The sequence below is a fragment of the Apteryx mantelli genome, chromosome 10, assembly GCF_036417845.1.
Source record: "Apteryx mantelli isolate bAptMan1 chromosome 10, bAptMan1.hap1, whole genome shotgun sequence".
NCBI lineage: Eukaryota > Metazoa > Chordata > Aves > Apterygiformes > Apterygidae > Apteryx > Apteryx mantelli.
The window spans coordinates 15,500,844-15,515,819 of NC_089987.1; the positions used below are offsets into that span (position 1 = coordinate 15,500,844).

General features: G+C 43.2%; 2 protein-coding genes across 3 annotated transcripts in view; both read right to left on the reverse strand.

Moving 5' to 3' along the window:
• The window catches only part of NETO2 (neuropilin and tolloid like 2), a 31,509-nt gene extending 29,498 nt beyond the window's left edge, over positions 1-2,011 (reverse strand). The window contains exon 1 of the mRNA XM_067302547.1: positions 1,923-2,011. Within this exon, the coding sequence (XP_067158648.1) occupies positions 1,923-1,956 (34 nt within the window). The 5' untranslated portion in view covers positions 1,957-2,011. The remainder of the gene's footprint in view (positions 1-1,922) is intronic.
• A 6,804-nt stretch (positions 2,012-8,815) lies between these two features.
• ITFG1 (integrin alpha FG-GAP repeat containing 1) overlaps positions 8,816-14,976 on the reverse strand; it is a 107,151-nt gene continuing 100,990 nt past the window's right edge. The window contains exons 17-19 of one of the 2 annotated variants that reach the window (XR_010885292.1): positions 12,671-12,788; positions 10,973-11,245; positions 8,816-9,232 (exon numbers count right to left, since the gene is read on the reverse strand). Coding sequence is in view for 1 of the 2 variants with exons in the window: in XM_067302546.1 (XP_067158647.1) it covers positions 9,173-9,232; positions 12,671-12,788 (178 nt within the window). In the remaining variant the exon portion in view is untranslated. The remainder of the gene's footprint in view (positions 9,233-10,972; positions 11,246-12,670; positions 12,789-14,976) is intronic. The other variant, XM_067302546.1, reaches the window with a different exon arrangement.

Below are 14,976 nucleotides of genomic sequence, written 5' to 3' on the forward strand. Positions count from 1 at the left end.
AGTTTTTGCTTACCACTACGGACAGAGGCAATAATAATCATATTAAGATGTTTATTTAAATAAGCCCTTATTACTGATAGCTGAGGAAGAACAAGATAAGAAATGTGAATTATCACAAACCGAATATGATGGGCCTGCTTCTGCCCTGGGGTATACAGTCCAAAAATATAATCTCTGTGGATGCTAGAAATGTATATATACATGTCATGTTAAGAACAGGAGATTAAATTGTTTCTAAATATTATTAAAAGGAGCATTATTTTTCACAATATATTGAGGTTGATGGTTCTTTATATATGGGCAAATAGAACTCTCCAATAATTTCAATCCAAAGCTATTCGTAAGGAGAAAAAAAAAATACCACCACTATAGGTAAAGTTTCCATAAAGAATTTAAGAAGCTTGCAGTATGCAACTTGTAAAATACGGAAGCTTACTTTGACTGTTCCTCTGAATCATTTTCTTTTAGGGTTAAATCTATGTGCCTATTTATAGGAATCCTTTTTCTTCTTTGTGATTAGATGTAATAATCTGACTATATAAAGACTTGTAGTGAAGAGGAGATAAAAGGGAGTGAATGATGCTAAATAACGACAGGTTGTTTCTGTAGTCATGGCAAGTGATGCATTTAGCATACTAACAGCTATTGACTAATGGTTCTGTGTGATTTATATGTTATAAATCATAAAAAACTTCCTTTAGGAGGACTTTTCTTTTTAACTGGACCATCTGTAGTGTGTTTATAAAAGACTGGGGTGAGGTCTGTTCAGGAGAGCCTCTATAATCAAATTTTTAGGAATCACATACTTCGGAAGTGCAGTTAAATATGCACATGTAGAAAGTAATGAAGCAGAAATGTCAGTTGTGTTTTATGGTGGTTTAGGATATTTAACTGTGTTACTTGAAGAGAAGTGAGAAAAATCTAAATGCTGCCCCAAGTAAACCTTATCTTCCTACATTGTCTAGAAAGAGTAGAAGGTTAATACCTACATGTAGACATTTATTGACAGTCAGTATCTTCTTTTAATTATTATTTAATTTATTTAAACCCTCAAGACATCTGTCCTTCAGGATGAGAACATGGGATTGATTATATGGGCTGTGGAAACACTCTGGATTTAAAACAGACTTCTTCACAACTTTCGTACTGGGGGAGGACATAGCAGAAACAGTTCTCCACTCTGCAGTATGCCTTTACGGCTTAAATAATGCGAGCAGACATTCAAAAATTTCCTGATGGAGTAGTTTAATAAAAATGCCTGATGGTTCAAGTCTGCTATTGCTAGAGAAGCTAGAGAATGCTAGAAACCATCTCTGAGGCACAAGGTTACCTGCCACATCTGGCTTTATTTTATAAAAGAAAACCTGCTCGCGTTGCGGAGCCGCGTAACTACTAGCGCGGACAAAGGGAGCCTGGGCTGCGGAGCCCCCCCCGCCCGCTCCCCTCGCACCCCGGAGAAGTTGGAAGCAAGATGTAAAAGCCCCAGAGGAAGCAGCAGAGGTGAAGGACCAGGCGAGCAGGAGCTCGGGGGCAGCAGGGCAGGCACGGCACTTATTCCGTAAAAACCTTGCTGAAACCAGAGCGCGCTCCCGGTCCCGGCAGCGCCCGCCTCGGCCCGCCGCAGCGCTGCGCGGGGGCGGCCGCCGCGCCGCCCTCTGCCCCGAGCCCGCCCGCGCCGGGAGCGCAGCGGCGAGCGCGGCGCCCGCTCCTGCCGCCCGGCCGCGACGCGCGGCGGCAGGTGCCCCGGGAGCGGCGGGGCGGCCGCCCCCGCGCGGCCTCCTGCCCCGCGCCCCCGCACAAAGTTTCCGCTGGCGGCGGGGGCGGCGCGCGGCAGCCGAAGGGCCGGGGGCGCCCCGGGGGGTACCGCGGTCCCTCCCCGGCGGGGCCCCGCGGAGGGCGCCGCGCCGCCCGGCGGCTCCTACCTTCCAGCACCGAGCAGAGTCTGTGCAGGGCCATTGTCTCCCGGCGGCGCCCCCGCGGCGGCGGCGAGTCAGCGGCGCTCCATGGCCGCGTCCCGGCGCGGCGGCGGCGGCGGCCCCCCGCGAGGGCGCTGTGGCCCGCGGCTACGGCTCGGCCGGCCCCCGCCCGCCCGCGGCCATGCCCGGCGCCCCCGCGCGGGGCGCGCTCAGCCGGAGCCGCCCGAGCCCGGAGCCTCCGCCGCCGCGCTCAGTCCCATGGAGCGCGGGGCGCGGCGGGCTCCGTCGGGGCGAGCCTGCCCGCGGGGCGGGCGCTGCCCCCGAGGCGGTCTGAGCGCCGCCCGGCAGCTCCCAGCCCGACTGGAGCGGCTGCCGCTAAATGAAGCTCATTTAAGATGAGAGGGGTGTTTGCATGGATGAGCCGCTTCTACGCATGTGCCCGCCCCCCACGGAGCCCCGCGAGCCGCCGCAGCCGGCGGGGCCGCTCCGCTCCGCTCCGCTCCTCTCCTCCCCTCCCCTCTCCTCCCGCGCGGCCGGGCACCGAGCGGGGGCGGCGGCGGCGGGGCAGCGGCCGTGCTCGCCCCGTGCCTGCGGGGCGCCCGCAGCGGCCTGGGCGCCGCGCCTCTGCCCCCCTCCGCGCCCGGGCGCCCTGCCCGCCCTTCGCTGGGATTTCCGCGTCTGCGGAGCGGGGCCCGGCGGTGCTGCCGCCGGCAGCGCGTCGCCCGCGCGCAGCGCCCAGGCAGGAGCGGGCGAGCCCTCTGCCGGCCCGCGGCCCCGGCATCCCGGCTGCCCGCCTTTGTGCGGGAGGCAGGCGCTGGCGGCGCGGGCTGAGGGCGGCAGAGCCCTGCTTCCTCTTCCCGTCCCCCCGTGCCCTGCTCGCGGCACCGGGCCCGCGCGGCTCCCGCCCTGCCCGGCCGCCGGCCTCGCTCCACGGTGCCGCCTGCGGCGCCGGCGCCGCGGAGAGCCCATCACGCGCTATTGTGCGGCTGCTGGCTGACAAGAGTGACAGCTACAATGGAGCTATTACTTTACAAGAAGTTAATAAAAAGGCGCACTTAGCCTGCTGCCTGCCCTGGCTCCTCTGCCTCTGGTTAGCCATCACATCGGGTTAGCTTGAGAGGGGAGACGGCACCTAGGGAAAGGGCCGGAGGCGGAGGCAAGCGGGGGTCGCGGGGAAGGGGCGGCTGTAACGCCGGGCGGGGGGAGCCCCGGCCAGCGGAGCCGCCCGCGCCCCCCGCCCGCCCGGCCAGCTGCGGGCTGCGGAGCTGTACACGGGTGTGCAACGGCGAGAGCCGCTGCGGCCCCGCCGCGGAAGCGGCTGTGCCGAGAGGCTGCGCGTGAAATTACCGCGAGGCGTGTAAATCCGGATAAGATTTTTTCAAATCTCGCCTAAGCAGCAGGGGCTGAAGCGTCTCGGCGTGTTTCACGCGCGGTGCCTTTTCCCTAGGCTCGCCGGTGGGCGAGGCGGGGAGCTTTCGCTCGGGACCCCGAAGTGGGGCAGCGAGGGGCTGCTTCGGGGCTGGTGCGGGGCGGGTGGCAAGGCGCCCGCCCGCCGCAGCGCCCGCCACCGCGGCTTCCCGCCTGCCTTCCGCGGCCGCGCAGCGCGGTGGCAGCCTCAGCCTCCGGCACCTCCCTGCGCTCAATCCTGCCCCGCTCCCGGAGTTCAGGCACTTTATGGAAGCCGCTCGATAGAGCCGATAAATCTAGCGAACTGCCCGTGAAGAAGGAGGTGGATAAGCGCACGGCCGGAGCAGCGGGGCCGCTCGGCTCGCCGCAGGCTGGTTTCCTTGCGGTATTGCGCCGGTGGTTTGAATTAGTCAGTCTTCCTGCGGTGCTCAAAGGTCGGCATATCCTGGTAGAAAAGGTCATTCTCTTGCCTCAGATTATCGTTAAATGTTTCAGTCTCTTCGGGTCGGCGTGACCGGCAGCTCGGGCGAGTTCCGCGCGGAGCGGGCGGCGGCGGCGGCGCGGCCGCTGCGGGAGCTGGGGGAGAGGGCCGCCGCTTGCCCGGGCCTTGCAGGGCCGGTTCCGTGCCGTGAGGAGTGTGAAGCTCCGTGCTCTGGCAGAATCCCCAATTACATAATTATATTATTCCGCTTACTCGAGCTGTCCTTTCAATTTCAAACAGGGATGATGCAGTCCAAGGGGGTCCGCGAGTTTTTCAATGAATTGTTTAGTAGCTGCTGCATTCCAGCAGTGGCTAAAGCGATTTCTCTATGTTCACCCCTCAAACGTATGCTTTTTAAAGTGGTATGCTAAATGTTACACTATACAGTGAAAATTCCTGTATTAAAAAGTCTTCCTTCAGTGGATCTGCTTTGTATTTTTTTCTGACTTTACTAACAAAAATGTGTTTACTATAGTAATTCTAGAAAATATCTAACAGACTAATAATTTATACTGTATTTGTGCATCATCCACAGGTTTTTTTATTCTCTCTGCAGTACCTAAGTACAAAATCAAAATCCAATTATGCTCTTGTACAGATTGTTAGGAGACAGGGTTTTTTTTTTTTTTGGAATGCACAGTGTAGCCAAAGGCAGAATTTGGCTCAGATACTTTATCGCTTATGATGAAGACATAAGAAATGAGGAAACTAGCCTGATTCTTAGATCTCAAATTCAGTTTGCATTCAAGAAAATGATTTGTTGTCAATTGTCTCACAACAAAGAAAGATGAGAAAAAAATAGTACTCTCTCTTGTGTTTGATGCAAGTTGGTAGTAATTGCAGACAACCAAAGCTGCTACAGTTAATTACATCGAAACATTGAACTTCCAGTTTGGTATTGGAAGGATGGACAGAGCGGTTCCACCCTTGGGAATGTGCAGTACGTTTTCCACCCTGTCCATTTGCCAGGGTCATGTCAAACTGTCAGTGTGCGAGATGTGGGTGGTAGCATCAACTTACGGATTTGGGCCATATTCTGCTATCACTTACTGCTGCTTCCGGAGAGGTTTCTTATGTGGCCATTCCTGTTGCTTTGTCTTGAGAGTTCTTGTGACAGGTGATGCTTTAAAATATTTTTTCATAACCTAGTGATAGGTCTGAAGAAACTTTCACTTCCCATGTTCTGAGCCTGGAGAATGCTACTTTCTGCGGAAGAAACGCTATGCCGTTAGCTCAAGCTGGTATTGCACTTGAGTTAATTAAACTTGAGCGTGGGAGTTAACAAAGGTTGAAGACAAGTTTTGGACAGCTAGTTGTGTATGGTTCTGCTGCTCCACTGGGCTGTCATGCTTATTTCTGAATGTGAGTAGGTCACTGAAATCAATAGGACCGCTCATTTTGGTACTGTTAAATACCTGCATTAATGCTTAATGAATGAGTCAGTTGAACAGCTGGAACAGTTGCTCTGCTGCACTAGAAGGCTTGCTTGCCTTTGTAAGAACTGATTTTGCCTCTTTCCAACAGTTCTTCCTTAAAACTTTTTTCAGTTTTGCTGTTCTCCTGGAAGTTTTAATTTTATTACTGAAAGCATTTGCTAATCCTGAGAAGCAGATTGTACATCACAGCAGCCTTAGACCAGCAGTCAGTTTTTGACTACATGTGAGATTATTTGCTTATTATTTTCAAAAATCTAGGTGCCAGTAATGAGTAATTATGAAAAGAGGTTAGGACTAATGTGTAAATGTTCTGTTACCTGGGTTTGTCAACAGGATTAGGAGCATTGGATAAATCTTAATGATATACAGTTTCTAATTATAAAATGATGGAAAATGCAAGTGCCTCTCCGTGTGGTAATATAATGTGGAAGCCTACAGAAATACGTATAATTGACTTTGTTATTTACTACTGAGTTAAGAAGAACACTGCCAGCTTTTTAATAGTCATGAAGAATACTGATAGTCTTCAGAAAGCTTACTGTGGACTTCAGTATTTGCTAGGCAATATGATTAGACCTGTGGATTAGACAGAGAATGTATCTAGAAACTTATTTGGCTTAGGTCATGAAATTCAGGAATTTCAAAACAAGGTTAGTATGTATTTTACAAGTTTAATGGAGCGTATCATAGACAGGATCACACTGTTCACTGAAGACAAGGAATTCACTATAAAATAGTGCTGCGTGGTTGATATTTTCAAAGGGACACCTGAGGCTGATATTACTACAGCCTCACCAAAAACAGCCTGTTGCCATGATGAAAAGGATAGAGAATAATGGATAATATAGGGCTTCTGGACCAGTACAGCAATATTTCAGATTTAAGATGTCTACAGCTGTTGATTTCTTGACATCTTTTTAAGTCTTTGATCAGAAAATTTACTCATCCCTATTGAATGTTTGAGTGACAGATATTTTGGTGAAATGAATAGTGCTAGTACAATTTATTTGCAGTGTTTAAGATTATTTTAAGCGTAATCTTATTTTCTGGATTTTTAAAATAATTCTTTTGCTATTAAAACCTTTAAAGCTGGCATGGTTAATCCTTTTACATTGTTTTAACAAAGTTGAGCTCTGATGAGTACAGACAAATGTAGTAGAAATGTATGGATGGACTTCTCCTGGTCTATTTAAGTGCCATTCATTTAAATGTAGAATAAAAGTCCTGAACTGACTTGGTGCATTTATAGTGATTAGTCTGCAATTAATTGTAGTAAATCTTTGTAGCTGCCTGTGAAGAAAAATGGCCTCACCATAGCAGGGATATCATACTACATAGAGTGTGTCTACTGATCCAGAGCAAGAAAGTTCTTCTGTTGGGGGTAGGATTATAGTGCATTAATGATAAATCTGTGAGGATGATTCAGTCTTAAATTTTCACATGGAAAATGAGAACAAAGCAAGCTGATATTTCAACAGCCATCTGTCTGCTGGCATGTCAACAGTATCTTTATATAGGTGAGATTTCACACGAAAGCAGCCTTCCAATAGCATTTCTCACCAGGGCTGCATTATGGTGATGTGTTTTGAAAATTTATGTAGCTAGAATTATTTCTCACTTCACAGTTACTGTGTAGAGCACCTGGAACTACACTTTCTAATTGATGTTGCTTTCTTAAACTCACTGGTAGAAGGGTGACAATCTTAACGAAACATATTTTTGATGCCTATGCTATAGTCTGACATTAAACCTTTGACAAGAGGTTTAACAATATTCAATGCCTTAAACTATTCAAAAATAGTGTGCATATATTGCTGTAAGCCAAGTTATACGAGTAGTTAGATCCTGTGGTAAACTTTATTGTAAGCAAGCTATTGCAGCTCTAATAACATATTGTGTACAAAGTGATTCAATGATGCATTACCAAACACACCAAACACCTTAAAACAAAACATACTGAATTGTTTTGTTAACTTGACGACAGCTTAAATGTCAGCATGAGCATATTTCATTGCTAATTGTTTTTCCAAAAAACATAAGGAGGCTAATCTATGTTCATTTTACTGTGATAGAGGAGTGCTACAGATGATTTTGCAGCCATAGTGGCATTATGCAGTTAGCCTTATTCTCCAACCATCTGAAAAAAACAGAAGACACATTACATTGTGCTTCCTCTTAACTATGAAGGCCCTTATTACTTTTGCTGCCTGGAGAGAATTCTATTAATGGGCTTAAAAAGTACAATAGCATTTAGGGTTTATCTAAAAATCAACCTTTTCATGCCAGGAAGGCAAAGGAAAGGGAAATAATAAAGGTGTGTGTTAAGGAAATACGATATCCTGAATAGTAGCAGTAAATGTAATACGAAAGTCTCCCTTCTTGGAATATGATCAGTTCATATTTGAAATATCTAGTATAAACTTCATAACTTAGTAGTCTGTTTAACAGGATTTTTCTGATTCTTGTCTTGGTGCTGCTATATGAATGGGTCACTGTTAAGCATTGCTATGGTAACAAATTATTTGAACTGTGATTCAGAGTGGACATAGTCATTTCAGCTTTCTATCTGCTCCCCTTTCCTGTTGCTGTATTGACACGCAAATGCTGTGTTAGAAGCTAATGGGCAATTCAGCAGGTTACAGGACAAATTCCAGCCCCGAGGAGATAGCGGCAATCTATGCAGTGGGTAAGACCAACAGGTTGTAGTCTGGTGAGAAAGCATGCTCTAGTTTAGTAAACAGTATTTATTAGGAATGCAAGTTGACAGATTTAAAAGCACAATAAATCATGTAAACTCATATCACTAAGGATATAGGAAAAGCTATTAAATAAAAGCATGATCATTTATAGAGAGTGTTCCAGGATCCAAATTACGTTGTAGCAATTGCAACATTATCACCCTCTTAAATACAGAGGGTTAAACTTCTCTTTGTATGTAATTATCACAGTCGTCTGGTGAAATTCAGGTATAGTAGCCTACAGAGATTATGTATGCTGCTTATTCTGAAAGTCCTATTATGTTCTGCATTTAATCTTTGTATATCTCATCCGTTAGTAATGAATTTTAGGGAGTCTATCCTAATTCTCCTACTCCAAATTTTTTTCTTTTAAATTCTGAAAAAAAGAAAACAACCCCCCACACCTTTCTTAGAAGTAAATAGAAAAAAATTATACTTTCATTGATAATGACTTTAGGCCTTTCTAAAATAAATGCGGTTACAGTTTAATTATAAAAGCAGTTTGTATAATGCTGATCCATTTTTATGAATTTAATTTTTTAATGAATCTTCTCTCTAGACTAATACACATTAATACTACATTTATCCCATGATGAGTTATTGAGCTAGCATTAATGCTGCAGGTTTGTTTTAGTTCTCAGGTTCCTAAATTCTTTAACTACTGCACATATAGATTTAAATAAAGAAAAACAGAGAGTACGTTAGAGCACCATTTAGTACAACCAGAATAATTACTGGATAAAGTCTCCTCTGAGAAATTGCTCAAGCTTAATATTCAGAATGCAGTTTACGTTGCAAGAACGTATAAATGACAAGACCAATTCAAATGGTACAAAGTGTTCTGCTCGCTGAAATGCTAAACTTTATTTACACAGCTTCCTTTCCATCAAATAGTACTGAAGAATGGGTGGTATGTAAACAGTGGAGGACATGCAATATGATCCCTTTACTACGAAAAATAAATTTACAGTTTCTGTTAAATAAAGACCTAATGCTAATATATACAGTTTGTTTACTGAAAGGCCTTGTGAGACATTCAGGTCTGATTTTAATACTTTCCAAATAAATACGAAGTAATGCAACATTTACAAATAGCATACCAGCACTATTCTCATAGTAATCATTCTACAGATCAGAATTCAGTATTTCAATTAAGCAAATGAGCAGCAGCTTCTTCATAAATATTAAGGCATGTCACATAGCATCAAAATGGAACCGATGAGCTTCCTGTCGCTTCTCTCTGTCATCTGCTTTCTGAAAAATAAAAAACAAACACTTTATGGGATCTAAAGCACTACTGTTACAGAAATGAGCTGTCAAATGTCAGAGAATGGCTGATTTTTTCCAAGTCACTCATTTGAAAAAAGGTAAAAATTGTAGTAAAAGCCTCAATAATTACCTTTTAAATGATGGCAGTTTGTAATAGCAATAAAGTACTCAAAATTGGCTTCTGCTGCTAATGCTCAGCTCTTTTAGTATTAATGATCCATTATTTTCTATTATTCTAATAATGCTTTTTTAAAGCAATATTGCAGAAACAAAGAATGTTTCCTAGTGTGCAATTATTTAGTCTGCATTACAAATATGAGATGAAATGACTCTGGATTAACCATAAATGTTCTTATCTATATTACAATTAAAATATTTTCTTTTTTTAAATTTCCGTTAAATCCAAATTTAGACAAAGATAAAATTGTTCAACCAACAATTAGCAGCACCAAGTAAGGCTAAAAATGGAGTGTTCCATGTTTTTGTTTGTATTAAAGAAATGTGAGGCAGTATATAATTTCCCTGTTTATTTATTCAGAACACACACTGATCTGCTCAAAGAGTAGTTTGGCTGGTACTTGGAAAAAAGAAGCATATTTAAATTGTACCTATGTTTCATGTAGTGTGTAAAATGTCATCCTCTCCCATGTGCCTCTTATACTTTAAAGCAGTAACAGAGTATGGAAGCACTTATTTTCAAACACATCATGAACTTTTCTAGGACCCAGCGTTTGCCTTATGACAGATAATCCAAGTACAAACCCTAGCATGAGAGAACTTAGCAAAAAAGATTTAAATGCTATTTCAGCTTGCTTACACCGAACAATTTTTTTGATGAATGAGTAAAATGAAGAAAAGCCTTTACAGTATGCTGTTGTATCTGAGTTGATAAATACGAATGACAGTTTTGGTAGAAATCAGTGCATGTGTTCTGCCATGGAAGTTTGTCATCTGCTCTGGCTCAATACCAAAGATTTCCTCATCATACGACATTTTCGTATGACAGATATTCCATTGGGTTCATTGTATGGATTTTACTGCATTTTGTGGCAGCAGCAGAGCTGTCAGTGCAGTTCAAGATGTATCAGCCTGACTTTTTGGCAGGGACTTTATCAACATCAGTAGTATTTTTAATGCCAAAAATGGGGCAGGAAGAAGGGAGCGGCATACTCTTTCCTCCACTGAACTGCTTGTCATGTTCCACAAAATTTTGTAGAATCACCTAGCGGCGGTTTTTATTGTTTCTTATATGCTTCCTGAAAAAAATTACAACTTCGAATTTGACAGCAACTGATCCCTCAAAACTTCCATAGAAGTATTATTGTCAAAGCATAGCGTTCATATGACACAAAGCAGAGCAAAAAGAATCAGAATTCAGGAACGCTAAGGGCCTGGTTAATGTAGCGGACTCCGTTTTTGAGAAATGAATAATGGTGTGAATTCTTCCTCAATTCGTCTTTCATTGGTCATACCAAAACTAAAAACCAGTAACTGAGATTGGAGAGCCAGTCTTTTTTTTTTAATGGATTCAAAATCTCCAAGGAATATGACAGAGCAACATACTACCCTTAAATACTACAGTTATTATTTAAACAATAAAGTAGTTGGCTGGCAGATGACTGCGTAAGAACAACTGTAGACAAAGGGCTTCTCCTACTACTTATCATCTGACGAGGACAAAGTACATGATTTATTTTAACTGGTGAATAAAACACTGCAGCTTACAGACAGATAAATCCTCTGGGGGAAAAGCAGAGATTGTAACTGCCAGTACATTTCCCCTTTCTTTTGCTATCGGTACTCTAGAGATCTGTAAAGGAAAACAGGATTTAGGCAGAGCAATATTTTGATGAGAGGGCTACTGAAACGGGCAATAAACCAAGCATAAGCTTAGAAACAAGGAACTCCTGAGTTTAACTCCAGTCATGCCAGTGATGTGCAATACAGCCTTGGTCAAGATTGTTTTTTGTTCTGTTCCTCAACCATCTCTTCTGTAAACTGGGAAGGTAAAAACCAACAGGAAGGCACTGAAAAATTATAAGAATTAACAAATGTTTATACAGTACTTTGAAAATATATGTAATTTGTCCAAACATTTATGCCAAATTTGAACAGGATGCAGCTGTCAGAAGTCAGTTTACAACATAACCAATACCACTTCATTCATACGTACTTAATGGGTCTTCAAATGGCTCAGAAAGCACTCACTCTGGGCTGAGTGCTTCTTTACATTAAAATATATGAATTATTGTATGAGGAATTGTTTTAAATATTGACATTAATCTCCATTTCTCCAGCTGGAACTGTCTGGAGTTAATCCTTCTCCAACTCAAAGTCCAAATATTTTTTCTGATACTCTTGTTGCATAAGATGGGTTGGAGGCGGCAGTAAACCCAGCCAGTGCATCCTGCTAGCTACCACGTAACAACGCTTTCCTGGGCCAGCAGGACCTCTAAAGGGCAGTCACCATACACTTTGCATTTCCTTCTTTTGCCTGTTTAATTCCCAACTTTACTGTTATTTGGAAAAATTATTTAACATTTTGAAAAGTGGGGAATGACAGACAAGTAATATTTTAATATGAAGCATGTGCAAAACCTATCTGAATGTTTAACAAGGTCATTTTATTTCCACACATACAAAATAACAAACAGTTCTACCATGTCAAAATGTGCAGTAATTTTATTTGACAGCTAAGATTATGGTTTGGGTATGTAGTTGCATTTATTGGCATTCTTGCCACTTGGAAATGATTGCGAACTGAGCATAGTTAGGAAAAATAGCAACGCATTTCTTTTGTGACATGAAAGGCCCCTTTCAAAATGCTTCTTCAAATCAATGAATATCTTTACACTGCATGTATAATTCAGACACACAGAGCAAAGCAGCCAATATGTGCACAACTGACTCCCTATACGGTCATGAATGCTAATGTCACTGCAATCAGCAAAGACAGAGGCAGAAAAAGAGATGTTTTTCCTTATTTTTAGACTATCAGGAGAACTCAAGATAAATAAGTTGAGTTTATGTTGCACTTTCCGAATATAGTACTCCTTAAAACTCTACAAAATAGAAAGCTTAGATATGAACCAAAAATTCACATTTAATTGGGAATAACGGCTTAGTGGCAAACACTTGTCCCATTAATAGCTGTTATTAGCCATTGATCCTTAGCTGTTGATTCCCCCCCGCACCCTTTTTTTTGTTAGGTATCTTAGTGTTTAAATAAAAACATGCTAATTTTTAAGCTTGCAATAAATATTGAATTAATAATAATCATCTTCTGGGAATTAATGCAGTCTGATGTGTCAGAAATTATACAGGAGAAAACTACTCAAAATAACAATATACAAGACTATGTAAAATATTAGGAAATGTTAAATAGTATAGAAAACCAGAAAAAATCCAGTTAATTAAACTTACCTTTTCTTGCCAGTGTAATATGCCAATTATTGCCAGGATAAAAACGCAGACACCAATTAAGGCTATTGCTGTTAGCAGCACAATGTTACTTGGGGTCAGATACAGTTTGGCACTCCAGCTATACAGAAGAGCAAAATCCAAGGAAACATTAATACTCTTCATTAGGAAGCAGTAAATAGTTTTAATTTATAAAAACAAAAAGAACCTGCTAACACAAGATGGGCTATGACAGTCCACAGAAACTAGTGACTGTAATTGGAGACTGGAGCTTAATGGTGTTTACTTAGAAATACATGGCTTAATATAATTATTTTCAGGTAAGGCCATGTCTAAATTTAGTTTCCGTTGAACTACCCGGGAGAGCTATGGCTGTCCTCAGGGACTGACTTTTTCTCATTAGATTTATCCTTTTTTCCCCTGGTGGAACAAAATAAAATGCATAAGAGAAACTTCTACAAAACTGCCTGGGGCTTGGGGAGATGGAGAAGCAGGGTGAAATAACGCAGTACGATGGGTTATTTATTTCCTCCACAGAAGGAGCTCACCTTGGACAGGCTCACGGGGAGCAGCTGGTTTCTGCCAGGCTGAAGTTCACCCAGGCACAACTGAAGTTGTAGGCAATGGAACTAGTTGCCTATGGCAGGAGAAAGCTGGAGGACAGCAAAGTCACAGGGCTGCTTCTGGCAGCCTTCCTGGAGCACGACGCTCAGCATCTCCCTTGCTGGACTCCAGACTGCCTCCAGGGAAGGCTGGCGGCAGGAGGCTCCGTGCTGAGGCAGCAGCGAGGCCTCGCAGAGGACTGCTCAGCCCTGCCTTGCTGCCCAACCAAGTCGCATCTCTGAGCACCCCTGGACAAGGAGCCCTCAAAGCTCCCTGGGCGCTGAGCACCTAGCAGGCAAGACGTCTGTCCTCCAAGCACTCCATTTTATAATTTAACCAGGCGGCATGTGATGTGTCTGCATCGTACTACACTCCACACCGCCAGAGTTTGTAACTAGCCAAGGAAATCTGTGCAACCTCGTACATCAAGTAGCCAACAAGAGAGGGCTGGGAGGGAATCAGCTGTTCTGTACTGCATCTCCCTGTCCATCGCGGAGAACAGACTCTGCACCCAGCAGGCAAAGGGTGAAGGACACAGGACCCAAGAAAGCAGGGGTGCTTATGTGCAGTGTGTAATCTGCAGCTGGGCTCCGGCCAGCACCATAGTTACGGCAGATACGTTTCTGAAGGGAGAGGCACTCTTTCTCATCACCGTCTCCTACAAGAATTATTTAATTGAGGGAGGGGGGAGACAGGAGGAAAAAAAAAATCTCCATTTCCTACTCACAGCCCACAGCATTTTGCCAGCTCTTTCAAACATGGTATTCCACTAGCAAATTTTTTCTTTATCTACAAATTTTAATTTCTCTTAGACTGTAAAGAGGCTTGGTGTTGAAGCTAAACTAGCTGTTTGTACATAAATGCTGTATTGAACACACTATAGTTTCAGTAATGATTTCTTATTAAGTGTTAGCCTCCATTCTTTTTCTTCCTTTTTGGGTCAAAAGACTTGATCCTTGTAATCAATGGGATGATACAGGTTTCTACTGAAAACAACAGAACTTACAGTACTCAATCTTCTGGAAAGAGGCTGAACATTTCACAGAAGTAAAGTGTAGAATTTGATCTGTTTTAATAGTATATCTATCTCAGGAAACAACACCTCTATGTTAAAAGAAATTATAAGGAATTTGAGAAATGTTTATTGTGAAATCTGATTTCTTTTGGGGGAATCTATCCTCCACTATTCTACAGTGTCCATAAACTTCCTCAGTGGAAAAGCAAAAATAGTTTAAGGATAAAAAGATCAAGAAAAATTTCTGTATAACACATACCTCTAAATACCTCAAGACTGTGACTTTAAATTTTCTTCATCTGGCAGATCTCATTCCTGTGGTTGTTAATTAGCAACTTAAGTGGCACATCACTTCTCAGTTCTTATTTGTTCTAGAGTAAAATTAACTGCCGAAACTGATGCTGAAATCATTTCTGCATGATAAATGCAACTGACCTCACTAGTAGATCAAGCGGCAAAAAGCAGCTGGAATATGTGACTAATGTTTTCTCTAATAGCAAAAAAAGAAACATGCTGACTTTCAGGGATGGACGTTTTAATTACAAAATGAATTCAGTGTTGAAGCTCTTGCGTGGGTAACCCTTTCACCTTTACTTAAAGAAAAACATTCATACCTGTGGCAACAGATACTATGCTTGGAAGGGCTGAATTGAAGCTTTTTTTTTTTTAAATGAAACTAGACACAAATTGC